The sequence below is a fragment of the Rattus rattus genome, chromosome 14 (genome assembly GCF_011064425.1).
Source record: "Rattus rattus isolate New Zealand chromosome 14, Rrattus_CSIRO_v1, whole genome shotgun sequence".
Classification (NCBI taxonomy): Eukaryota; Metazoa; Chordata; class Mammalia; order Rodentia; family Muridae; genus Rattus; species Rattus rattus.
In genome coordinates, this window is record NC_046167.1 from 74819692 (window position 1) to 74846227 (window position 26536).

Sequence of the window (26536 nt, forward strand, 5' to 3'; positions counted from 1 at the left end):
CTAAAAAAAAGTCTTTTGGTTTTGTTTTGTCTATTATATTTTGTCTGAACAAAAGTATTCACTGATATCCTTATCATTGTATCAATGTAGTCTCCTTGGAAGAGATTACATTGTTGCAAAGGAACAGTAGTCATGGTGAGAATGAGACAAATTGCACAAAGCAACATGTTGAGATGACAAGGCATATTCAGGAATGAAACTTTTTGTTAGTAAAGTTAAAAGAAGTAAAATAAAACCTCTAACTCTTTCTGGAGACAAAGGAAAATAGAGATAATGAAGTTGCTAAAATGTGAAGATCTTTGCTCAGTTGTTTTAGTGTTTCCTTTGGCTTATTACTGTCTTATAATCACAAATTATGTCATTTGAATTTGACAAGCGTTCTGCATCTTAATCATGCATGTAAAATTAACTGCATAACATAGAGTAATTGCTTAGTTTACATGTACAGTGAGATGTATTCATTATGTACTTGATATGCTAATTTCACAAAAGTATACTAATCCAATGTGAGAAATTTTGATTTCTAATTTTTCAAATAATGGCTACATAAAATAAATTAATTGCATGATTAATCACATTTATTTGGCATATTTTGGATGAAATTGATAGCTATATATTACTGTTTTAAGTGATACATTAAAGAAATCAGTAGGATAAATGAATGTCATCTTGGCTTGAATATAGCTCTAAGTAGCTTTATATTTTATTGTGGTTTTTGTGCAATTTATTTACTGAACAAATAGATTTTTTTCCAAAGACAATTCCTTCTTTTTCTCCTTTTTTAAGTTTTGAAAACAGCATGTTTCAGTATTATTGTTTATCAATATCCTCTTTCCTAGAATCTGAAGTGGTTTATTTTGATGGACGAAGTTCTCTGCTCTACAAATTTGATAAAGGTGCCATAAGACCAATAAGAGAGATTATTTCTTTGAAATTTAAAGCCATGCAGAACAGTGGGATTATATTCCATGGAAAAGGACGACACGGGAATCACGTTGTTTTGGAATTAATCAAGGGAAAGCTTGTTGTGTATCTTAGTTCAGGTAAAAAAAATACTTATAATTAAACAATCTGTTCAGATGGAAATACATCTGCTGCTACTTGACCTTTTCAGCTAGGTAAAGGAACCATATAGCTTATCATTAATCCAGAATGCCTTTGAGAGTTAAAGGAAGCATTGCTATAATTATTCTGGAATGATGAATACACAGTAAAAACATCACAGGGAAGAGTAAATGCACGTTTTATAGAACTGCTAATAACTGCATATAGTATATATGTAATATATGTATCTCCATTATAAGGTGTACATAAACCTCAGATAGTCTTGATGATGAGGTTTCAGCAAAGAAAAATCTGAATGCCATAAATAATAAAATAATAAATAAATCATCAGGTTGGAGAGATGGGGTTTTTTTGTTTTGGTTTTTTGGTTTTTTTTTTGTTTGTTTTTTTGTTTTTGTTTTTGTTTTTTTTGTTTGTTTGTTTGGTTTTTTTTTTGGTTTATAGCTTGCAACTGCTTATAATTCCAGGGGATCCAAATTCCCCTTCTGTCCTCCAAGTCCATTCACACATATACATACACCCACACAGATGCAGACACATGCAAATAATTAAAGTTAAACAAGTCACAATGCATGTTAAGATTTTATGTCCAAAAGGAAGAGAAAGTCAGATGGTCCTTGCTTAGGATGGAAGGATGGATATAAATTTAAGTGCTGATTTTTCAAAAGGGAAGTGTGATTTTTAAAGAACTAACTCAGTGTTTTGTTTTTCCTTTTTAAGGCAATGGAAACCTGCCCCCTGTTAATTCTATCATGAACTTCACCCTAGGCAGCCTTCTGGATGACTGGCACTGGCACTCTGTGCTCATTGAGATCCTCAATTACCATGTGAACTTCACCCTGGACAAATACACACATCATGTCCATGTGAACAAGGAATCCAATTACTTGGATCTTGATTTTGAGGTTGTTAGACATTGTGTAATTTAGCTAAAATTATAATCTGGAAATATGAATCTTATACAGAAATGCTACTTTGTAGTAATTCAGAGAGACAAATCCTTATACATAAACAATCTCTTAGCTTTTAAAAGGTTTTTTTTTGTGCAATTTTCTCTAATAGGTATCTAAATCACACTGTTAAATAACGTGAATCTTTCCAGTTCTTTGAAAGGCAATGTTGGAAGAGTCGTAACACACCAGGAAAGCTGCAATATCTATCAGGGACAAATGGTTTGTCCCTATAAGACCTAGTCCTATACCATATATGGACTTTGATTACCTCCACTTACTTATCATGGCAAGAGAGTGCTCAGTGCAGTGACTGTATTTTATGGACGTTAGGCCAAGTCTTACATTTAAAAAATTACTGATTCAAGCTAGATTGGAGTGTTGCAATCTGTAATCCAAAGTCTTCGAAAGCAGAGGCTGTCATATCTCTGCAAGTTCAAAGCCAGCCCAATCTACACAGTGAACTCCTAAGAAACTGACCATTAAGTTCACCAAGCCCCAATTATTTCCTAGGTGGGAAAAGGTCACTTCTTTAAGTTTACATGCAAATGTAATCAGAAATTAGGATGTCAAGACACATCATGATAACAGGATACGTTATGTAAGATAAGCAAACAAGAAAATCTATGGTGAGACAAATAGATTCATAAGGACAACATCTGTTCATCAAAACTGATTTAAAAGATCATCACAAAATTGCTAAACAATGTTATTTATTTCCTGTTTTTCTTTCTAAGATCAGCTTTGGAGAAATTCTGATGCCTGGAGGACATTTGCTGACTTCCCCACATAAAAATTTTCATGGATGTTTAGAAAATGTTTATTACAATGGAGTCAATATTATTAAATTAGCCAAGAAACATGAACCACAAATCCTAATTAAGGTAAGAGATTATAAAAAGGAAGAAGATAAAAGGAATTGTTACCATTTTTTTTGCGCTTAAGAATTGTTCTTAGCTGGGGAGATTGCTCATTGGGTAAAGTCTGCTGTGCAAATGTTGAGGATCAGAGTTCAGACTCCTAGCACCCAGGCAAAAGTTGAGTGTTGTTGTTCATGCCTATAACTCTAGCATCGGGGTATGGAGACAAGTTTATTCAGGGGCTCACAGCCCAGGAGGCTAGTCAAAATGGCTATGTCCAGGTTCAGTCACAGACCCTGGCTCAAAAAGTAAGGTGGAAACGTGATTGAGGAAGAAATTATAACACTGGCTTTTGGCATCCACATGCATTCCTGATGACTGCACCTGTGCATATGTGTACATGAATGAGAGGGGGCAGGGAGGGAGAGAAGGGGAGACAGAGAGAGAGAGAGAGGGAGAGAGGGAGAAGGAAAGGAGGAGGGAGTGGGAGAAAGGAGAGGGAGAAAGTTATAGTTAGGAATTCTGTTGCCTGTAATGAAACACCATGAACAAAGGTTTACTTGGCTTCACTTCAGTATCACTGTTTATCATCAAAGGAAGTCAGGGTAGGAACCTAGAGGTAGAAGATGATGTTGATGGATGGGTGTTGAGTATTGGCTTGCTTGGCCTGATTTTTTATAGAATCCAGGACTACCAGCCCAAGGGTAGCTCCATGCACAAGGGTCTGAGCTCTTCCCACATCAATCACTAGTTAAGAAAATGCTCTACACAGTTGGCTGCAGTCCAGTCTCACAGAGGCATTTTCTCAACTGAGGCTCCCTTCTCCTAGATGTCTCTACCTTGTTGACATAAAAGGAGCCAATACGGGGAGACTGATTCTTTTTATTTTTTATTTTTTTTCCGGAGCTGAGGACTGAACCCAGGGCCTTGCGCTTGCTAGGCAAGTGCTCTACCACTGAGCTAAATCCCCAGCCAAGACTGATTCTTTTTAGGGCTTTGTTTAACACAATACTTTTTAAAATCAGCTCCTATTTTTCAAATGTAATATAACAATTTTAACATGTGTAAAATTTAGAAAGTGGGGCTGGAGAGATTTCTCAGTGGTTAGTATCACATTCTGCTCTTGCAGAAGACCCAAGCTTTGTCCCCAGCACCCATGTTGGATGGCTTAGAGCCAGGCACTTGTAACTCCAACACCAAAAGATTAATGCTTCTTGCTTCCAAAGGCACCTATTCTCATGTGCACAAACATACATATAGGCACAAATATATACACATGAATAAATAAAATGAATCTTTAAACAGAAAGGAAAAGAGAAAAATAATTAGGAGAATATTTGCTTCATGAAACTCAATTGTTCCATTTTAATATGAATTAAAATATCCTATTTTTGCATGTAGACCAGAATTCGCTCGTCTTCTGAGTTTGGGGAATTTTTATTCTTAGGAGCCCAATTTATTGTAATGAAAATCCCTAGTGGCCTATTCCCTAATCAACTGGAAATGCTTCCACATACCAAGTTAATAAGCTTCTTTACATGTTTTAAATTTTAAAAATTTTCAAATTATAGGTAAGGCTCTTGCTTAGTATCAACAAATAGTAAAACTACACTGTACGTTTTAAGTACTTTATATCCTGTTACATGCCACTATGCATTGGTATATGGGTTATAGGATGAAACTCTGAAGATATCTCTGGCTGTAGGTCAACAGGCCACAAGATAAATATATCATTTGGGAGAGTATATGATAAGAATTAGAAACTTCCAATGTGAATGGGGAAAATAAATAAAAAGATAAGCCTGAAACTTACTATGAATACCACTGGCAATGCACTGAGGTAACCCAAATGACAAACACCTTTGAGATGCATGAAAGGTTATATAGTAGGGGAAAATGAATGAATAACAAAACAAGGAAAGATTGATAAGGCTCAACAGATGGTAGATACATGGGACAAGATTAAAAGTAACCAAAGGGCCAGCAAAATGGCTCAGCTGATAAAGACCTTGCTACACAAACATGAGTTTGATCTTGAAACCCGTATGATAAGAGTGAGCTAACTCCTTCAGGTTGTCCCCTGACTTCTACACACATGCCACCATGGCACATATTTGCCCAGATGTACATGCATGACTAAATAGTAAAATAAGTAAACAAAAATTATAAGTAAATAAAGAGGCTGGTAGATGTCTCAGTTAGTAGTGATATTTGCCACAGAGGTGTGAGAACCCAAATTTGATCAGTACACATGTAAAAAGTTGGGCGCAGTACTGCTTATCTATAATCCCAGAGTTGGGAAGGTAGGGGTTTAATGACAAGACCAGTCTACGCTTACTTGTGAGTCTTAGGTTCAGTTAAAGAACCATATCTTTAAAAAAATTCAGTAGAGAACAATTAAGAAAGACAGTATTGGCCTCTGACATCTATATATGCAACAACACTATAAACATAATAGATGGTAGATAGATAGATAGATAGATAGATAGATAGATAGATAGATAGATAGATAGACAGACAGACAGACAGATAGATAGATGGAGGTAAATGGATCTCTCATCTACCTAAAGTTCCTGTCCAGGACAAACTAAAATATAAAGTTTTTCCTGAATGAAGGGAGAAAAAAAGACAACGAATTAGTGATGTTAGCTTCCCCGGAAATACTGTTCTCAGAAACTACCCACAATGAAATATTTGGCCAATGGGCATCCATGTCAAGATTCCTCATGTAACACTTGGTGAACCTAAATCCATCTTTCATTTTCTAATTTGTGGTGAAAAGAACAATCTCTTTTATATCCTAACCTCTCTATCCTATCCTAAAATATTTTCGCCAAAGGAAATGGGCTGAAAAAAAGAAACAGGGAAAATAAACACCATTTCTATGAAAATGTTCTATTATTCTGAACTTCTGATGGATTTATTGATAGTATTATTGATTATAGGCAATCAGGAAAATTACAATTATCTTAATATTTCATCAGTCCTGAATATCACTGAGAAAATAGTGAATTATTAAATATATTGTGTCGAGAGATATGAGTTTCACAAGAAAACAGACAAAAAGAGAGTTCTTTACAAGTTGCACAAGAGACTATAAATGTTAGATATAAGAATTCTATTCTGAGAATCATACAATTCTCATGTATTCATTATGAAATAGAAAGGCAGTTACTTCAATATTTAAAAAGAAAAACACTTCACAATTTGGAAAAATTAGTTACTAGAATTTATTCAATGGGTTATCATTTATCGAATGATCATATTTGTTATAGAAGACAGCTAGCTATCCAGTTGAACAATGAGACTAACACACCCCAATTGTGTGTCCGCCACAATTAGGATCCAGTGAATGTGAATCAAAACCATGGTTCTATGAAGTCAAAGAAAAATAAGTGGGCAGATCCTGGACTTGACAATTTATTGTGATACATATTTACACAAACATGGTTATGGGTAGGGGTGAGACTCAAGTGAAACCTGAGTCAGAAAGAGAGGAACATACACTGGTTAGAACAGAGGGCTCTTATCCCTGTCAGGATATACTTTATTAATATTAATGTAGTACCAAGGAAACAGGCACATTCTGAACATCAATGTTGTGCTGAACAGCTCTGTATACAGCAGTATGTACTACTGTAATAGCTTTGTGTATATATAGTTTGCTGGGAGTGATTCAGGGCTACTCAGGAAACATAACTGTTAAAATCAAGGTGGCTGCAATCATTTCAAACTCAATTCATGCAATCAAGATACCTGCAACTAATTTAAAATTTAAGAATCAAATGATTAAATTTATACCATGAAAAGTGCCTCTTTTAATCTTATCACATTTAATTCATTATAGCAAATATTTTCTAACAATAATTTTTTTGATAACAGAATTGTAAAGTATACTATATTTACTGTGTGTGTGTGAGTGTGTGTGTGTGTGTGTGTGTGTGTGTGTGTGTACAACTTGAAGGAATTGATTCTCTTCCCCATGTCCCACAGATTGAACACAGATAACTGTGCTTGTTGATAAATGCCTTTAATCACTGAGTCATCTCACCATCCTACAGCAGGATTAAAAAACAAAAAAACTAAAAATGAATTTTCTCATAGTTATGCATATGAACAATTACAGTAATTATAATATACACTAGGCGATATTTTAAAATGAAAACTCATCCATTATTAGTCACATTAGGACAAGCTTTTTTATATGTAATTCTGTCTGTAAAAGGATTTTAAGTTTTGGATCTTGCCTTTAATTAATGAAACCACGTCCTAAATATACCTCTGGAAATTAGGATTTAATTGGTCTGGTCGAGGATTTTAGCTGTCTGCTAACAACTCAACTGCTGGGCATGTTCAAACTGCTATTCTAACCCTAGTTTATCTATCTTATATTAGTAACACTTTTTCTCTAAAGTCATATTTAGTCTATTGGTAGAAACAATTCAAAGATGACTCCACTAAGAATCAGAACTGTGGGAGTATTTTTTTTTTAATTCTGGAACTGAAATTCATTGTATGAGTAAATACCAAAGCAGTATCTTTTTTTTTCTACCTAAAATTAAAACCAAAAGCAAATATACAAGAAGAACAAAAATGTGGCCCATGCTGGCTAGATATTGCAAGATTCTAAAAAGCTACTGTGTCAGAATCAGCACATGGTTGGATAGGAACAGAGTAGAAAGAGCAGAGATCCCAGAAATATCCCGGTGCATGTGCAAATCATCAGAAAATCTCCAAACACTAAAAAAAAAAAAAAAAAAAAAAGTACAGAAATTTCCAATACATGTTGTTAAAGACTTAATGAGCCCTTTGGTTAGTGGCAGGACCAGTGAAGTTGTGGAACTGGTAAAGGAGAGATTTGGAGGAACACACTTTAAAGAACAAATGCTACTTAGAAAGATAGCCTGAGTGAGATGTCCTGTTCCTTGTTAGACCCTCAAGCCTAGCAAAGAGACTGGGGAAAAAATAACAACAGAACACACTCTTGCTGACTTAGCACATATCGAATGCCTTTGCAATCCTGACAACTAGAAAGTGAAGAATTTCACCACCCCCACCCCAACAAGTGCTAAGAAAAGAATCTGTGTACGTCTTTACCAACTCTATCTTTAATGGGGCAGAATCACTATGACAAGACTCTTCACCTTCGCTTTTGTTTTATTTGTAGGGAAATGTGTCCTTCACGTGCCCACAGCCACAGACAGTTCCAGTGACTTTTCAGAGTTCTGGGAGTTACCTGGCTTTGCCAGGCAGTTTAAGGGAAGATAAAATGTCCCTTACTTTTCAGTTTCGAACGTGGAACAAGGCAGGACGTGTGTTTTTTAGCCAACCAGAGCATGGTTCAGGAAGTTTGGTCCTGTTTCTTATGAATGGAAAACTCAGACTGAGCTTCTCTGAGCCAGGTCAACCCTTGCAGAACATCACAACAGGTACTGTGCATCCCTAAACCCCACAGACAGCCAAGAGAACTCAGAGTCATTCTGTAGGATCAGTAAAGGATGAAATAGATATTTGATGTTTCTTTTTGAAGACATGGGTTTGTCCTCTCCTCTTCAAACTACTCAAGACTATTTACATGTGTGATATGCAGCCAATAGTAATCTTTTGACCCAAAATAAAATAATGCAAAAATAAAAAATGCACATTTCTGCAGATAAAACCTCAATATACCTAAAGATGTATGTAATATCCTTAGGCTGTTTTCTGACTAACCCAACCTCCATCCAGAAGAAATACAGGGGAACTCCATTAATTAGGCAAAACATAAAGATATTCACTTTTCTTCTTGCTTCTTAACTTCTTCTCTTGTTTTGTGCATTTTTATTTTGGCGGGGAGATGTTCTGTAACACAGTAGATGATGGCTTACCATCACTTTGTCTTGAAAGGTGCCATCAAAGTCCAAGAAGTTTTGTTCTTTTACTGATTGGTGTTTGATTCACTTCCCCAGTCAGCCTGTGTGTTACTCAGAGCTCTCTAGTGGAACAGAACCAATATATGCATGTATTACAAAAAGAAATTTATTGGAATGACTGAAATGATAGAAGGCTACATGATCCAGAAATGCCTTATATACCCTGGAGAAGCAGAAAGCCGGTACCTCTTCTGTCTAAGAAACTGAAAGTGTCCACAATCCCTGACATGAGGACACAGAACCTCCTGGAGGTTGCTGACACTGAGTCCATGTTGAAAGGTGAAATAATAAGTAGCCTGATGTGGAAAGGCGAGGGCAGCCAAGAAACAGAACCACTCGTTCAGCAAGAACGGATCTCAAACGTGTGGACTTTCTCTGTTCACATTCAGCCCACTAACTGTGTCACCCACATTCACAGAAAGTCTGTGTCTTACATGTCAGTCCTCTGCAGAAATGACCCCAAAGACATAACAAGAGGTTCACATCACCATGGGCATCACCATGGGCATCTCTCAAGCTGGTCAAGTTGACAGCTGTTTTAGGTTCTTGTTGTATTTTTGATGCCAGGTAGCACTGAGCGAGTATTTTTCTGCAGTTCTAATTTACACAGTAACTATAATTAAAACTAATAAAATATCTTAAATCAACTAACAGCTCATAGCTTTGTGAGGTTGGTATTTTGCCTCTGAATGTAAAACGCTGTAGTTCTTGGCAAAAGATCGTATGAAAACAAGTTTAAAATAGAGTCTATGCTATAAACCATATCTTAATTCACTTAATAATTTATAATTTAATGTTTATGAATTCTACTGAATCTGATTTTCTTTAGTATAAATTATAGGTGTGGACTGGAGAAATGGCTCAACTATAAAGAGCTCTTGCTATTTCTCCAGCTGTCTGGAGTTTGTTTCTCAACACTCATGAGAAAGGGTTTACAATTGACTGTAACTCCAGCTTCTGGCCTCTACCCACACAGAGGGAGCACACACACACACACACACACACACACACACACACTTAAAAAAGAAATGAAAGAATTAAAAATATATTTTAAAGTAAATAAGTCAGACCTATTAATGTAATGTGTCCATTCAGACTTGAGCATACATTATTATTTAATACAGGAATAGGCCCTATTAATTAATGACTAACTGAGTAAGATGTCACAATCAGTTAAAAAGAGAACACAAGGTATCATGTATATTGAAAGATAAGTAATGTAAAAATGAATTTATGGACAGATATAAATCAGTTCCCAAACCAATTATATCTTATAGGTCTAATCATTTGCATTTGTATGGATAAAAAATTAAAATTTGCATAGCTGTCAGTTTCCTATAATTGACAGCTTTGAAATAGCTTGCACGGTGAAAGTCACAATGCTTGCCTGAATGCCACCTCCCTCATGGAAGCACAGTGATCTCTCTCATTCAAAGCCCGTCACAACTGCCCTTGGCTCAGTTTATAAATTCATTCCTCCAACTGTTTAAAATAATTTCTTTTTGATAGATTAAGTGAAACCAGTAAATTTTCCATTTGAGGACTAAACGAAATTGCATTTTGAATTCCACTGGTAAGGATTTTTGACATGTATATTTGAATAATTAATTTTAAGGTGAGACTCTATGCGCACGATCAGTATTTACTGCAGGGGATTCTTCAGAAGAGGCAACATTTTCATGTGTTGTCATAATAAATGGATTCATTTCATTACAGAAAATGGCTAATTTGTTTCCCTCAGTAAGCTATCTGCACATAAATCATGCTCTTCTCTGACTTACTCAATGATCTGAATAAGTGGTTATACTTTTCAAAATTGAGATGTCTGTAACTAGTTATTTTTCTAGGTGCCGTACTGAGCGATGGGCTGTGGCACTCAGTTTCCTTGACTGCTGAGGGTCGCTACCTAAGCCTCGTGGTAGATGGAGACTTCTCCGCTCAGGCCCTGATGTCCGTGGGGATTCACTTGGGCGACACTTACTATTTTGGAGGTAAGCAGAGGCAACTCAACTACATGGGCAGTGGGTCTGAATGATCTTCACTGCCTTTCACCACAGACTCGTTATCATATATATTTAAATCAATCAATAATGAATAATTTCCTTTCTTTTCTCAAATAAACATATTTGTGTTTTCTAAGAACACAAAACATTGTATTTTCCCAAACAAGAATAACTAAAGAAAGTTTACTTTGCTATTTCAATACTTCTTGATTCCACTTAATATTTAAGGAAACTACACTGTAGCTCACATGGAATTTCTCAACATCAAGTGCTATAATAAAATCCACACAGCAGATAATACTCCTCTAAAAGCTAGACATAAAGACAAATCATATTGTGTTGGGGGTTGGTCTGGTGCTCCTATGTATTCAAATGCTAAATTCTGTACCCCAAGATCTGGCTGCTCCAAGATGAGTAATTCTCACATATGCCAGCCTTTGTTGTGTAAACCTTGGTGCCCGATTTAAAACTATTGGTTAAATAAAACTGGCAACAGCCAATTACTGGGGAGAATAGAAGGCATGAGGGTTTGAATTACCAGGCTGCAGAGGGGGGATTGCAGGTAGAGACTACAGGAGAAAGAGAAGAAAGACTGGAGGAAGAAGATGGGGTACAGAGGGTCTCCATTAGATTTGATGGACCAGGAGCATGTGCCCTGAAGGTAGGCTGGTGGAGCAGAAATAACCTGGGAAGACACAACAGCAGACACTTGGGTAATGCATGTGGGAAGTAGACAGTCTCGTGAATTAGAAAAATAGATTTAGGGATAATCCCCCAGTAATTGTGCACAAGCTAAATAAATAAATCGTGGTCTGAGTCTCGTTCATTTGTAACCAAGGCAGAGATAGGTATAATTCAATTTATTTGACAATAAATCGTCATCTTACCTGGAAAAAGGCATTGTCTTATGATAGATACAATCATTATCACATCATAATTCTGCATGTCTCTGAGCATGGAAAGTGTTTTTCCCTCTACCGCTGTTTTCTCTAATCTCTTTTCCCACTGTTTAAGTTTTTTATTGTAGGGGTCTTTCACATCCTTAATTAGATTTAAATGTATTTCTGTGTATTTCTAAAGCTGCTGCGAATGGGATTTATTATTGATATATGTATAAACTCACGTGGTTCTTAAATGCTGATTTGTATCTTGTTGCTTTCCTGAATGTGTTTATCACGTGAGTGTTTTCTGGCAGGGTCTTCAAAGTCTTTAATCATATAGTCTGCAATCTTACTTCCTCCTTTCCTAGTTGTATGTATCTTTTTTATGTCTTTTTATTATTTTATACCGTGCCCAAGACATCAAGCTCTATATTGAATAAGAGCAGAAAGAGTAGGAATCCTTATCTTGTTCCACATTTGAGAGGGAATGCTTTCAGTTTTTCCATGTTTATTGAAATATCGAGACCCTTGATTTAGATCAGTGCCTCTCAATCTGTGGGTTGTGAACCATTGGGAGTCAAATGCCCTTTCACTTGAGTCGCATACAAGATATCCTGCATATCAGATACCTGCATTGCAATTCATTACAACTACAAAACTATAGTTATGCAGTGGCGACAAAAATAATTTTATGGTTGGCAGTCACAACAACATGAGGAACTGTATTAAAGGGCTGCAGCATTAGGAAGGTTGAGAACCAGTGATTTAGATGGACATCTCATAGTACCCTGCAGTTGTCTTGGAAGTGAAAGCCACTTTAAAATGGTTAGTTTTGCTTTACCTAATATAGCAGTCATTTTTGTCCTTTCACTTACTTGGCAGTATATGAGTTAAAGTGCTACCATTAGTAGACTGTCACAACTCAGGCCACCAGATTTCTGTATTTTGAGATAAGTATGATGATATTGCTTAATTTAAATCATTTATACCCATGTGTGTGTGTGTGTGTGTGTGTGTGTGTATGTGTGTGTGTGTGTGTTACAGTCCCAAACTTCTTTTTTATTAAACAGTTCCTCATGAAGTTGTCTACACTGGCCTTGAACTCACTGCACATCTCAGGCAGAGCTTGAATTTGCTTGCAATTAGGCTCCTGAATAACTGGGATTATAGGCTTGTGAAACCAGATGCAACCTGATGTTCATGCCTCTTATACAAGTATTGCACTTCCAAAAACCCACATAATAAAAGGACACTGTGTCACAAGCATTGGTATTTGTAACTCAGCTGGAAATAACTTGAAGGGAATGATAAGACTTCATATTTTACCTACAATATCAGAAATAGCCAAGTGTCTGTTTTATTCCATTATATTCATGGAAGGTTCTATACTACTAATTTATATTTACCACCATGTATTCTATGTGGAGGATCCTTATATTTTTGGCATTAAAGTAAAATATAGCCTTTGGTTAACACATGATTAAAGAACTTAATTTCTAAAATTATTAGAAAAGTCAATGTAAATACTTCTATCAAGTCAGAACACAAAATATTTTAAAATAATCTCAAATACACATATATGATAACATCTAAAACATGAATTTAGTGAATATTTAACATGTCTTTAATAAATTAGAGTACCCAGCTGCATTTTGTAGCTAGTATGAATCAAGAACCCAACATCTATTAAACCGAGTATAGCCTCTGATTTAAACTATTTTGATTTTACCTCTATTTTTACTTCTTTTGTGTATACAAAATGATGATAAAGTGTATTGATATTTTAAGATACTAAAAAAGAAGTTAAACTTCACTTGGTTATTCAACAATGACAACTATGAAAATTGCTTATTTTATTTTTTTAATCTTAATTTTATTCCCGTTTTTAAAATTCTCAATTTACTATCTTACCTTTGATCTGTTCTAACTTGTGTTCTTAGATTAGCCCTTCTTCTGATGAGGGCTGTCATTGTGTCAGATCAGGTCAAAGTTCATTTCTCTAGGGCATCAACAAGCAGAAGCTTTCAGTCCTCATGGAACAAATGGTTTTCTTTTTTAAAAAAAATATGATTTATTTAATGTATATGAGTACACTGTAACTGTCTTCAGACACACCAAATAGGGCATCTGATCCCATGACAGATGGCTGTGAGCCACCATGTGGTTGCTGGGAATTGAACTCAGAACCTCGGGAAGAGCACAATCAGAGCTCATAACGGCTGTGCCATCTCTCCAGCCCCAAACGGTTGTCTCAATCCTTAATTTTCTCCTGTCTTTGTGTTTGTACTCAGGTTGTCCCAACAACAGCTCTAGCTCTGGATGTGAAAGTCCTTATGGAGGCTTCCAGGGCTGCCTGAGGCACATCTCTATTGGTGACAAAGTGGTGGATCCTATTGCAGTACAGCAGGGAGTGCTGGGGGGCTTCAGTGACCTCCAGATAGACTCCTGTGGCATCATAGACCGGTAAGAGCATTGCTGGGTCATTTTAGCATGCCTCTTTTCAAAGTTTAAAGCTAGAAATAGCATAGTCACATTAATAGTGAGGATTAGAAAGACTCTCTTGTGTATCTCACTGTGTTAACAGTGTTTTCAAATGACTACTTTATCAGAAGACCTATTTCATGGAGCTGTAATGACGGCTCAGCTTATGAGGTCATACTGGTCCTACAGAGAATCTGAGCTCAGTTCCCAGCATCCTTGTCTGGCAGCACACAAACACCATTAACTACAGCTCCAGATGCAATTGTGTGGCATATACTCACCTAGATATATACAAATAAAATCGATCTTTAATATATTGGACTGGAGATGTACAGCAGTTAAGACCATTGGCTGCTCTTCCATAGGACCTGAATTCAACTCCCAGCATTCACATGGCAACTCACAACCCTCTGTAACTCCAGTTTCAGTTCTGACACCCTCCCCTGGCTCCTGGGGGCATCAGGTATCACAGATACAAATGCAGCTAGAACACCCATACACATAAAATGAAATATTTAAAAGAGTTTTCTTAAGGCAATGCACCCTTTTTTGAACTTTAAATCAAATAGCCCCAGGTTCATAGTTACCAAACCTGGTCATTTTATCTCTGCACTGGCAACTCAAAATCCGATGAAGCAGAAGAATTGGAGAGGCTGCCCTCTTTCAATCCAGTACCAGACGAAATTGTCTTTTCTGCAGAATAAATGTAAAGTAAATTCTCTAGAAGTATGAGCTGTAGAAGTGAATGAACCTCTGTTCATAGCAACAGACTTAGTGAAGGGTAAAGAAGACATGGAAAACATTTGAAGTTTTAAAAATTAGGGCTAGGAGATAGCTCTGTGGATAAAGCACTTGCCATTCAAATGTGAATACCTGAGTTTAGATCCCCAGAACCTACATAAATTAAAAACTCAGAGTACACATTGTAACCCCAGTGCTCTTATGGCAAGATAGATGCAAGGCAAAAAACAAGATAATCTCTTGAAACTCATGGACCAGCCTGCCGGTCATTTGCAGGGATAAACAAAAGATCCTGTCTCAAAGAAGATAGAAGATGAAGACAAACAGCTTATGTCCTCTGGCATCCACATGTACATAGCATGTGTACACACACACACACACACACACACACACACACACACACACACACACACACAAACAGGGGAGCAGAGACAGACAGACAGGCAGGCAGGGAGGATAGCTGACAAAGATATTGTTTTTAAAAAAATGTTTTGCTCTCAATAGTCTATATCTGTAGTAATTTTAGCTGAAAATAATCATTTGCTCATACATGGAAGAGCATTATTTTTCATAAATTCTGTGCTTTAGCCCCTTCTCCTTGATGTCCACTGCCAACAAATAATACCATGGATAAAAGTATCACATAATACCTCAAATTTCTGTACAATTATTGTTATATGTCAGCCAAAATAAACCAAAAATCAAGATTAACTTGATACTGCTTAAAAATGTAAAAGTTATAGCTACAAATAGGATTTATTACTTTCTACTTCATGGAGAAAAGTTAATTTTACTTTAAACATTAACTGTGCAGTCACCAGCTAAGCAAGTTTTGGGTTATAATCATGTCTGGTGATGTATTAAAAGAACATATTCCCTACCAAATGAAAAATTCACTCACAGGAACTTAATTTGGCACAAAATATTTTCCCTGTGAGTATTAGTTGTTTCATAGGAAAAAAATAATTAATCGGAAGATGAAGGTGCACAGTACAAGAGGTTGCTGCAGTTGCTTTCCCAATTGCCTGTGAAATGAGAATTCTTGAAATGATCCCAAGACTGCACCCACTGGGAAGCTCCAAACTCTGGTCCCAGTTCCCTGTGTGCTGAGAAGGCTCTGGTCCTGGCTAAGCCGTGCGCTTGCTCGACAGGCGATGTGACGTCCAACCTGGCCCTCAGTGCAGCTCATAGGAGCCATCTGACAGCCGCGAGTAAATGGTTGAGAGCTGTCAGCGAACAGAAATGTGTGTGTGGTTGTTATTCCACTTGTAAGTTATGTTTAGATAGCTCTCCAGTGATTCACAAGACACGGTTTGTTTACATCCAGAGGACTCTGGAGATATCAGGCACCTCTCACTTTGTTCTTTCTTTCTTTCTCTCTCTCTTTCTTTCCTTCTCTCTCTCTCTTTCTTCCTTTCTTTCTTTTCTTTCTTTCTTTCTTTCTTTCTTTCTTTCTTTCTTTCTTTCTTTTCTTTCTTTCTTTCTTTCTTTTCTTTCTTTCTTTCTTTCTTTCTTTCTTTTTTTCCGGAGCTGAGGACCTAACCCAGGACCTTGCGCTTTGCTAGGCAAGTGCTCTACCACTGAGCTAAATCCCCAACCCCCACTTCTGTTCTTTCTTTTCCTGGTTGTGTGGCTATTCAGGGTTCTTAAAGGATTCTTGGAGATTTTAGGGTAGATTTTTCCCAAGTTTGTAAAACAGAAGACAAAAAGTCATTGAGGTTTTGAGAGAGGTTGTACTGAGCGTACAGGCAGATCCGAGCAGGACTGACATCTTAGCAACTTTATCTTTTTAGAATCCATTGCTCACTCTGAAGGTAAAGGGCAGCACATGAGTTTTAAACATTTATTCAATATTTCTCAAAGCACATTGCCGTAATACAGAAAACTTCCCTGTCCTTTCTCTCCTCTCTTGCAACTGCTTTCTTTAAAAATTTCCACAATTACTAAATTGGGATTTAATGAATTTTACTTTATATATGAAATAAATTTTGCTAGACATATATTAGTATTTTGATATTGGGGATGAAAAATAAGGCATGTTTCCAATTAAGCTGTCATGTGCAACAAAATCCATTATCTAAAATTATTGTTATTAATAGAAGCCTTGAAGGCAGACTCAGCACTCACTGGTCATATTGAATTTTCTGTATATGCTACAAATCCATTTTTTAACTATTTTATTTGTCTCTCATATATTATAACCCAACTACAGTTTCCCCTTCCCCCTTTCCTCCCAGTGCCCTGCACACAACCCTATTGGCAAGGGGGGTTGGTAATTATATTTGGTTTCTTATAGGTGTTTGCCCAACTACTGTGAACATGGGAGTGGATGTACCCAGTCATGGGACACCTTCTCCTGTGACTGTGACGGCACAGGCTACACTGGAACAACCTGCCATTCCTGTAAGCTTCACAACTCAATCCTTATGTCATTGTGACTTCCTTGTCTTTTTGTTATCTATTTTGATAATTTTATTACACTGTTCATTAATTGCTTATCTGCATATCTCCAAGCATGCAGACATATCAGCATAAGCATTGCAGCACCCAACTACTGTCTGGTTTATTTTAAGCCACTGTATTTAATGTTTATTTGTGTCTTTGCTTATTTGATGCTACAGATTAAACCTAGGCTTTGTACATGATTGACAAATGCTGTGCCACTGAGCTACAGCCTCAGCACTTAATATCATCTAATACTAGGGCAGCGGGAGAACACAAAGAAATATGTAATACTAAGTGCAGCAAAAATGAACCTTGTCAGCCGTAGCAAAGTCAGTCTAGTAGAATAATATGTAGATTAGGGAGGTGACTTGGGTGGGAAAGTACTTGCTTTGCAAGCATGAATACGTGAGATCCCCAACCCCATATAAAAGGAGAGACATGAAATGACAGTTCTAGGGAGACAGAGACAAGAGGATCCCTGGGGCTGCTGGTCAACCAATCTAATCAAATTGGAATCTCCAGGTTGAATGAGAAACCTCATCTCAAAAAATAGAGGCTTGGTATGGCGGGGCATGCCCTTAATCCCAGCACTCAGGAGGCAGAGGCAGGTGGATCTCTTAATTTAATGCAACCTGATCTACAAAGCAAGTCTCAGGACAGCCAGGGCAACACAAAGAAATCCTGTCTCAAAAAACAAAATTAAATCAAAGTGGGGAGCTGTTAAAAAGAAAACTGAGGTCAACCTCTAGCCTACAGGCATGTGAACACACACACACACACACACACATGTGAACATACATACACTCACATATGTACATGTAGGCAAATAAATTCACATACAAAAATAAAGGTTTAAAAGTAGAGGGTGAAAATAGAATAAAGAATACATGTTGTAACAACTTGTTCCTTTACTTGGATTTAATTCCTACAATTCTTTCAGTCAGAGAGGTGGAAAAATAATCATTTGTCAAGCTTTCTCAAGCTTCAATGTAATAAAATTAAAAATTAAAAAAAAAAAACCTGGATAGAAGTGCTACATGGTAGAGGTTTAGAAAAGGCAATTAAAGTCTCTTAAATTGTGATTTTTCTTTGGTGGAGATGATAATGAATCATAAAGTGTGGACTTATTGAGTTCTTAAATATGTCTGTCCTTTTCTAGTGAGTTCCATAAATTAACTGATTAAACTCCGGAGAGATTCAAGAATAAAAAACTATTATTGCTTTCATCATAATGGCTAGGAAAGAAGGAGAATACGAAGCTCCACATACAATTATTTGGTGACAGGGTGATGATTTGAACTAAGGAAGCTGTTTCCAGAACCTTCACTTTAGGCGAACCTTCACTTGAAAGGTGGTCCTTAAGCAGTAGTACCAGAAACAACTGGAAACTTGTAACAAATATAAACTCTCAGGACTCACCCAAATCTACTGAACTGGAATCTCAGGATAGGTCTAAGTGGGAATGTGTTATGTCAGAAACATAGATGGACATGTTTGTGTCTTTCCACCATAATAGAAATTATTGACTAATAGTAAATTCACCAGCTACATTGGTTGCTTTATCTGCGGTTTACCAAGAAGTTCTGGTTTTTCTTGATAGCTTGTAGGCAAGCACGGGTTCATTTATTCCAGCCTTAATTTACACATCAAACAGTAAATATTTCTACATATGTATTATAGGTCACAGAATGGTTACAGAGGGGTTAAAAGGTCATAGCAAAATTCAAGAAATTCAAAGTTACCTTACTAGAGGCAGGGGCAGAGATCTGGCAGAGACGCAAAGAGTATCACTGCAGTGGTTAGACAAGATGTTAGTGAACAATGACCACAACAGAGAACTATTGAAAGTCTTACAAAGCCAGATCCAAGCTCTAGCCTAGCTTCAGATACAAGGCGCAGCTTCTCTGAACAATGGAGGTAAAGTTCACATCCAGGTCTGGATGGACAAACAAATGAATCAATGGACAGACAGGTGATGACTCAAGTAGGAGTCACCGGTAGGTGGTACCAAGCTAAGCTGAAGCCCTGTCATCTCTATATTCATCCCTTGATCACTCCCAAGCAGTGCCACTCCCCCATGAGTAAGCATTTAAACGTAGGAGCCCAGAGGGACCATTCTTATTCAAACCACCACAGACCTCAAGTCCTCAGCCCACCTGCCACTGAGATTTCCCTGATCTTTTTCAAGAACTACAGTGAGAAGTCAGAGTATAAATTGCTTAGGGATGCAAGTGAAGTTAGAGGAGACCCCTGGGTTCCCAAAAACAGAGTTCTACATGAGCCTGGCAAGGGAGAAGACAATCTACTCACCACCCTAACCCTCCTGCAGATTGACTCATCAAGCACGTGTTGGGGTTAGAAAGGCTTCTATTTCTACAGACGCTTTACTTTTTTGTATGGGGTTTGTCTAGAACCAAAGTATAAGTAACCCGGCAAAGTAACTGCCACAGGGATGAGACCTTCTACTTCCATAGAACTTCTATTCTCTAGCATAGTCTTGAACATTGAGTCTTGAGATCTTCCTTAACCCCTTTGTATGTTCTTCCATACCAGCAACTTCCCTTACATGGTGTAGTCCATGAACTAGTTTTACTAATCATGCATGCCTATATCCTGTATTCAAATATAACTCCCCAAATACCGAAAGGTTGGAAGGGGAAGTATTTCCATTTTAAAAAATGATTTATTTATTCTTATTCTATGTGCATTGATGTTTTGCCTGCATGTATGTATGTCTGTGTCAAGATGTCAGATCCCCTGCAACTGGAGTTACAGAGTTGTGAGCCTCGGAAAAAGCAACCAGTGCTCTTAAACACTGATCCATCTCAAAAACCCTCAAATATTTAAATTTTAACATGATCCAGTAGTGTCCTTGTAACTGTGGATTTTAGCAATTAAGGTTTTCAAATCGATGAACCATGTGAAGCAGGGTCTCAGCAAACCCTTAATCATGAGACTCATTCATAAGTGGCCATTGTTGTTTTGTATAGCAATGTATCTAATATATGTATTCTTTGTCATTTAAAAAGTCAAGGGACTCAGAAAAACAAAAGTTTTGATTATTCTCCTTGATGTGTGTTCTCTAGCTAAGCCTATTACAAACTCTAACCATGAGTATAAATCCTGTCGGACATGTACAGGTACTTGCACAATTAAATACACATAACAGTAATACATCTGACTTATCTTCCAACCTATGACATTCACTGAAAGAACACTGATGAGTTCATCAGCTTACTCTGGGGCTATTCTAGGATGACACTCACATTGTTTACCTTAAATTTGTTCAGACTTAAGATTTCTTCATGCACACTACAAACAAAAAGAAGTTTTGTTGGCTGAGGGGATGGCTGATTTAGTTTCGTGTTTGCCTGGTAAGCATGAAGACTAGACTTCAATTTCTAGTACCGATGTAAAACTGAGCATGGTAGCCAGTGTTTGTAATTTCAGCAAACTGAAAGACAGAAGGAGGTGGATCCCTGAGGTTCACTGGCCAGCCAGTACAGACTATTTGGTAATCTCCAAGCCAACAAAAACCCATCTCAAGAAAGGTAGAATGTGAGTGGTACCTAAGGAAGTACATCTGAAGTCATTCTTATGGTAATGCTATAAATGCACACCATTCCCTTTACAATATGTTCTTGACACATTTCACACATGCATACACAGACGTCCACACACATTTTTTTTACAAAGTTTTCTAAATATTCCATTTTATGAAATGAGAGAAAAATAACACCCATATCTTACCTTCAATTTCTCTCTTTTTTTTTTTTGTTTTTTTTTTTTTTTTTTTTTTTTTGGAGCTGGGAACCAACCTAGGGCCTTGTGCTTGCTAGGGCAAGCTCTCACCACTGAGCCAAATCCCAACCTTGTGCTTGTTTTTTAATTGATATTTTATTTATTTACATTTCAAATGTTATCCCTTTCCTGGTTTCCCCTCCAGAAATCCCCTGTCCCATCCTCCCTCCCCCGATTCTATGAAGGTGTTCCCCCACCCATCCACCCACTCCTGCTTCCCCGACCTGGCATTCCCCTACACGGGGGCGTTTTCTTATTAAAGAATAAAGTCAGTCGAGTCAAAATTAAGGAAAATTACATTTATATGGGGTCAATTTGGATTGCAATCCATGAAAGCAATCTTGAAAATATGTCCCAATGTTTTATTAAATGGCAATCATAAATCCAGCCTTAAACCAAAGAGGGTTGAAGTCACAGAGGTCTCTGGGTAGGGTAGTTTAGGGTAAAGGTCTGTTGTTCAGAAGGTCAAAACGTTTAATGATATTCCAAGGCCAGTATGTGAGAGAACATGGGAGTGGCTTTCCAGTAGCCTAGTTCAAACATATGAGGGAGATTAATGATGATCTCTTGAACTCATTTATTTTTTTGAACCAATATTACACAATTTTTGTTGTTTTCCTTGGTGTTCCTTGAGTATTTGAAAAATATTTTGAATTAACATTTATGAAAATAAATGTAGAAAATTCAATATTCTTATAATAATGATATAAATGCATCCCATTCCCTTTGAAATGTTTTTTGGCATAGTTCAAAGGCCAAAATGAACTTGCTGGTACAGCAAAATCCTGACCTTTGAGGGTCTAATGAAAGAAACTAACACAGTTGACATTCATCAAATCCCTTCTCCAAGAGGCCATATCCACTCTTAGCTTTGTTGAATAGGTCTTTTCTGTAGGTCAAAATGATACCTTGCTGGTCTTTTTTTTTTAAATTTAACCAAAAAGTTAGGAATCCAGTATCTTGGTAACATATTTATATGCACAAATGAAAATGTTCAATTATACTGAATAAATAAAACATTATATAAAAATGTTTTCATCAAAATATTTTCTCTCCTGTTTTGAGTTTGAATTACCATGATTTGTCCTTTCCAAAATACTTAATAAAGTTTCTTTTCAACTTAATTATTTTTTAATAAAGAGGAGTTGCTCATACATTTGTCGTATTCATGTCTTTAAGATGTTCATTTAAAGCAAAGGGTATAAGTACTCATTTTTTAAAATATGTATTACAGTGTATTTGTTGGATAACATCGTATTACCTGAGTAGGTTATAACTAATATTTGTTGAATGTTAAGTTTTTACGGTTAGAGTAAAATTTCCTTCTTTAATTTTGGCACTTAGTTCTCACGGTTACTTGTCACAAGTTTGAATAGGATTGGGAATTAACATCATGTAGGATTGGGAGCTACAATTTCCCCCAGACTACCTTCTAACTCTTTCACAATGTGCTTCAAAATATCATCCTTAACTTAAAAGCGAGAGAAAACATGTACCCAGAGAGAGTATAATCCCCATATGTTTCCAAATAATTTCCTCTTAAAGACCGTATCCCATTCCCAGCATAACCTCCATCTTGTGTATGTGATCTTATGTGTCAATGGATGCCCAGCCCACAGAGACCAGAGGAGGATGTTGGATGTCTATTTCTCTCCAATATATTTCCTAGAGATAGGGTCTCCCACTGAGTCTAGGTTGGGCTGGTAGGCAGCAAGCTCCATTGAGCCTCCTCTTTCCACCCCATATAACACTGGGGTTATAAGAGCGCTCAACCACACCTGGATTCTTAACCAGGGGCTGGGAATTTGAACTCTGCTGCGCATGCTTGTGTGGAAGATTCTCTGATGCATGGAAATCTTAATTTTTAGTGACTGACAAACTATTTTTCTTTCTACTAAATATAGAAACATACACCAAATATTTACTAGTGCCTAATAATACTGAACACAAACTTGTTGTAATTTGATAATCTCCTGCTACTAAATTTAATTTTAAACATTTGATCATTGTTTCTTTTATCTAATCAGATGTAATGTCACATATATTAATAAAACTAGGTTGAATCATATATTCATGTATCTATAATTTAGAAATGAAAACCTGTGGAAAATAATTGAAAGTACTGTTTCTGGTAAATGGTATTCCCCTGCAGCCATCTATGAACAGTCTTGTGAAGCCCACAGGCACAGAGGGAGCCCTTCTGGACTTTACTACATTGATGTAGATGGAAGTGGACAGCTGGCGCCGTTTCTTGTGTACTGCAATATGACAGGTACATTTATAGCCTTTAGATTTGCAAAACAGCTATACATAGAATTAGAATCAGAGTATATTCAAAAGTCTACTTAGTTGACAATATTGTATAAAAATAAAGTTTGATAATTGTATAATGTTAAGTAGAAAAACCACATAAATATGTATTTAATAATTTTGTAAATTTTATGTAGCAAAATCAAAAGCCATGCCCAGGTCATCCTTATTGCTCCTACATTTCTCACAATCACATGTGTTTATAGCTATAACAATAAATATGATACATTGATTCTAAGATTTTCCTATTTTTACAGTTTAAAATAAAAATACTAATTGCTTAAAGTGCTAGGAAACAGCATATATATGGTAGAATTTATGTACAGCTTAGAACATTTAGTGATGGAGATTTATTTTTGATATTATAAACCACCCTTGGTTTACATATTATTACAGATAAACACTGCTTTAGTCTGGAAGATTACATGATAATTAATTTTTCAGAAATTTGCTTTCACTCATCGTTTTCAACTCCCTAGAAGAGGAAACCTGAAATAAATAGTTCTCATTTAATATGACTTGAAATGTTCTAAAGTTTCATAAATTGGCCAGTAGCCAGATGGGTCATCAACAACTGAGGGGAAAAAAACAGACAAATAAAAGTACAAAGAAGGGTTGGGGATTTAGCTCAGTGGTAGAGCACTTGCCTAGCAAGCGCAAGGCCCTGCGTTCGGTCCCCAGCTCCGAGAAAAAAAAAAAAGTACAAAGAAACTAAAAATGCTCTAGTAAAGGGTGTCAAAAAATATTAAAGCAGGGGAGCATTAAGTGATTCAGAACCACCTTGCAGCAATGTGCTGGAGATAATGAGACCTGAAGGTCCTGCTAAGAGATATAAATTATCACCAGAACTCCCTGATCAGACAAACCAAATGGAGACAACGTGGTGAGCATTCATCCTGCAGCTTTTCCCAGGATTCGTTTGTACCCCATCGTCTTCAGGCATCCACATAAAGTGACCCCAGCAAAATCAAAGAACCCACGAAGCTCAAACCAAGAGGAATCTTGAGCATCAAAAAATTAAAGGTGAGGAAGCTAGAGGCTACACTGCTCATAACCAATAAGAAAGTGTTAAGACATACAAATAAAGCCATAGCAACTTTAAAAGGTCAACAGTCAAAATACTCTTCCAGAAACTTGAAAATGGAGATAAGGTTAGAGCTTCCATAAACCAGTGTCAGGCATGCAAAGGAGCTGGGGAATGATGGCTATGTGTTACCCAGCAAAGGACTGGACAAACATGAATCTTAGTAACTCTTCCGAGATCCATTAGAGAAATAAAATCACGGAGAACATTGACAATCAAATTGGAGAGATGAATAAGCAGATACATCCAGAAGCCTGGATGAACAGATACTGAAGAGCAGCAGCCTCCACGGAACCAAATGCCAGGGTAGAGATACCAGAGCGAAAGTGGAGGTACACTTTCAGGTGCAGTGGGGACAAGCCTGAGAGTTAAAAGTTTGGGCAGACCCCATCATTGTGAGCCTTTTCTGTTATGAGTTTGACCAGCTTCTCATAGTAAATACTGGAGAAAAATCTCTTCGTGCTTCTAGAAGAAGAGGAGGGTGCTAAGAACCATTTTAAATGCACCAGAATAGGCTGTACTTCCCTACAATAAAGATGCTACTCATTGTCCTTCCTAGTTCTAAAATTCTTAATGTTATTAAAAGAAATTGCGGATCAATGGGGAATAGTAGTCGTTCCTATCCTACCTAATCTTCCTTACTATGGTAACAACGGCAGTCATGATGTAAGTGTAAATAACAATGTATATCTCATAATGTCCCCAGATTACCATTTTATTCTTCAGAAAAACTAGATTTTCAAGCCTTCAACTCGGTGTTCCAAGGATGTTTTCTATTATTACATTTAAACCCTGCATGATTTCAAACTTATTAAACTGATCAACACTTAAATGAATGCCTCAAGACCACCAAAACAAGACCACGACAAACAAACAAACAAACGTGGAGATCCAGAAAGAAAGAAAGAAAGAAAGAAAGAAAGAAAGAAAGAAAGAAAGAAAGAAAGAAAGGAAGGAAGGAAGGAAGGAAGGAAGGAAGAAAGAAAGAGAGAAAGAAAGGAAGAAAGAGGCTCATGAATGCCTTCAATGTCCAGTTTAGCTCTTTATGATTTATTTAATTAATAGGAAAAACCTGAAATATAATGTTGGGTAGGTAATTCACAAAACACCATTTTAAAAGTTAATATTAACATGCCTTTGGTCTGTGCTTTGTGAGTAGCCCTGCAGCCCGTCGATGTCTCTCTTCCGTCTGGTTTCTTCCCAGCAGACACAGCGTGGACTGTTGTTCAGCACGGAGGGCCTGATGTGGTGACAGTCAGAGGTGGCCCAGAAGGACACACGCGTTCTGCAACCTTTTCCTACGCTGCCACTGCAGCACAGCTGCGGGCTGTGGTGGATACTGCAGAGCACTGTGAGCAGCAGGTGGACCTACAATGCAGGACCTCAGGGCCCTCAGACATAGGAGGTGAGGACCCCGCATGCTGCAGAAAGGGCACTAGGGCAAAAGGGCAGCTCTGCAGGCCATAGGATGCAATACATTTCCATAGGAAAAGGCCAAGGTCATTTACTGGAAGTTTACCCAAAGCCTTTCCTAATTCCACCAGGCTCTGGACCACAAAACATTTGTAAAGAACACCCCTGACATATTAATGAACGTTCAGTGTGCGTGCATACGACTACTGGCATGCATTTTTTAATATAAGGAAACTTTGTATTGATAATAGCATTACCTTTCTGTTCACAATTAAGGGATCATGATAAAAAGGGCGGGAATGGCCTAGTAATTCTCGGTGACTAGCTGCAATCCATAATGTCTTTTCCCTCCCTAAGGTGAGGTATGATTTTTCATTTTTTCTTTTATTGAAAATATATTCTTTCCTCATACAATATATCCTGATTGTAGGTCCCCCCGCTCTAGTTCCTCACCTCCAGATCCATACCCTTTCCGTCTCATTAGAAAAAAACAGGCTTCTAGGAGATGGTGACCAAACATAGCAAAATAAAATATAATAAAATAAGGCAAAAGCCATCACATCGAAGATGGACAAAGCAACCCAACAGAA

The 26536-nt window shown here is 37.1% G+C and overlaps 1 protein-coding gene across 1 annotated transcript in view; it reads left to right on the plus strand.

Moving 5' to 3' along the window:
• The window catches only part of LOC116883275 (contactin-associated protein-like 3), a 164739-nt gene that overhangs the window by 101800 nt on the left and 36403 nt on the right, over positions 1–26536 (plus strand). The window contains 9 exon segments of the mRNA XM_032884263.1: positions 840–1043; positions 1786–1970; positions 2753–2899; positions 8043–8304; positions 10635–10778; positions 13963–14134; positions 17190–17296; positions 23292–23411; positions 25738–25938. Coding sequence (XP_032740154.1) covers positions 840–1043; positions 1786–1970; positions 2753–2899; positions 8043–8304; positions 10635–10778; positions 13963–14134; positions 17190–17296; positions 23292–23411; positions 25738–25938 — 1542 coding nt within the window.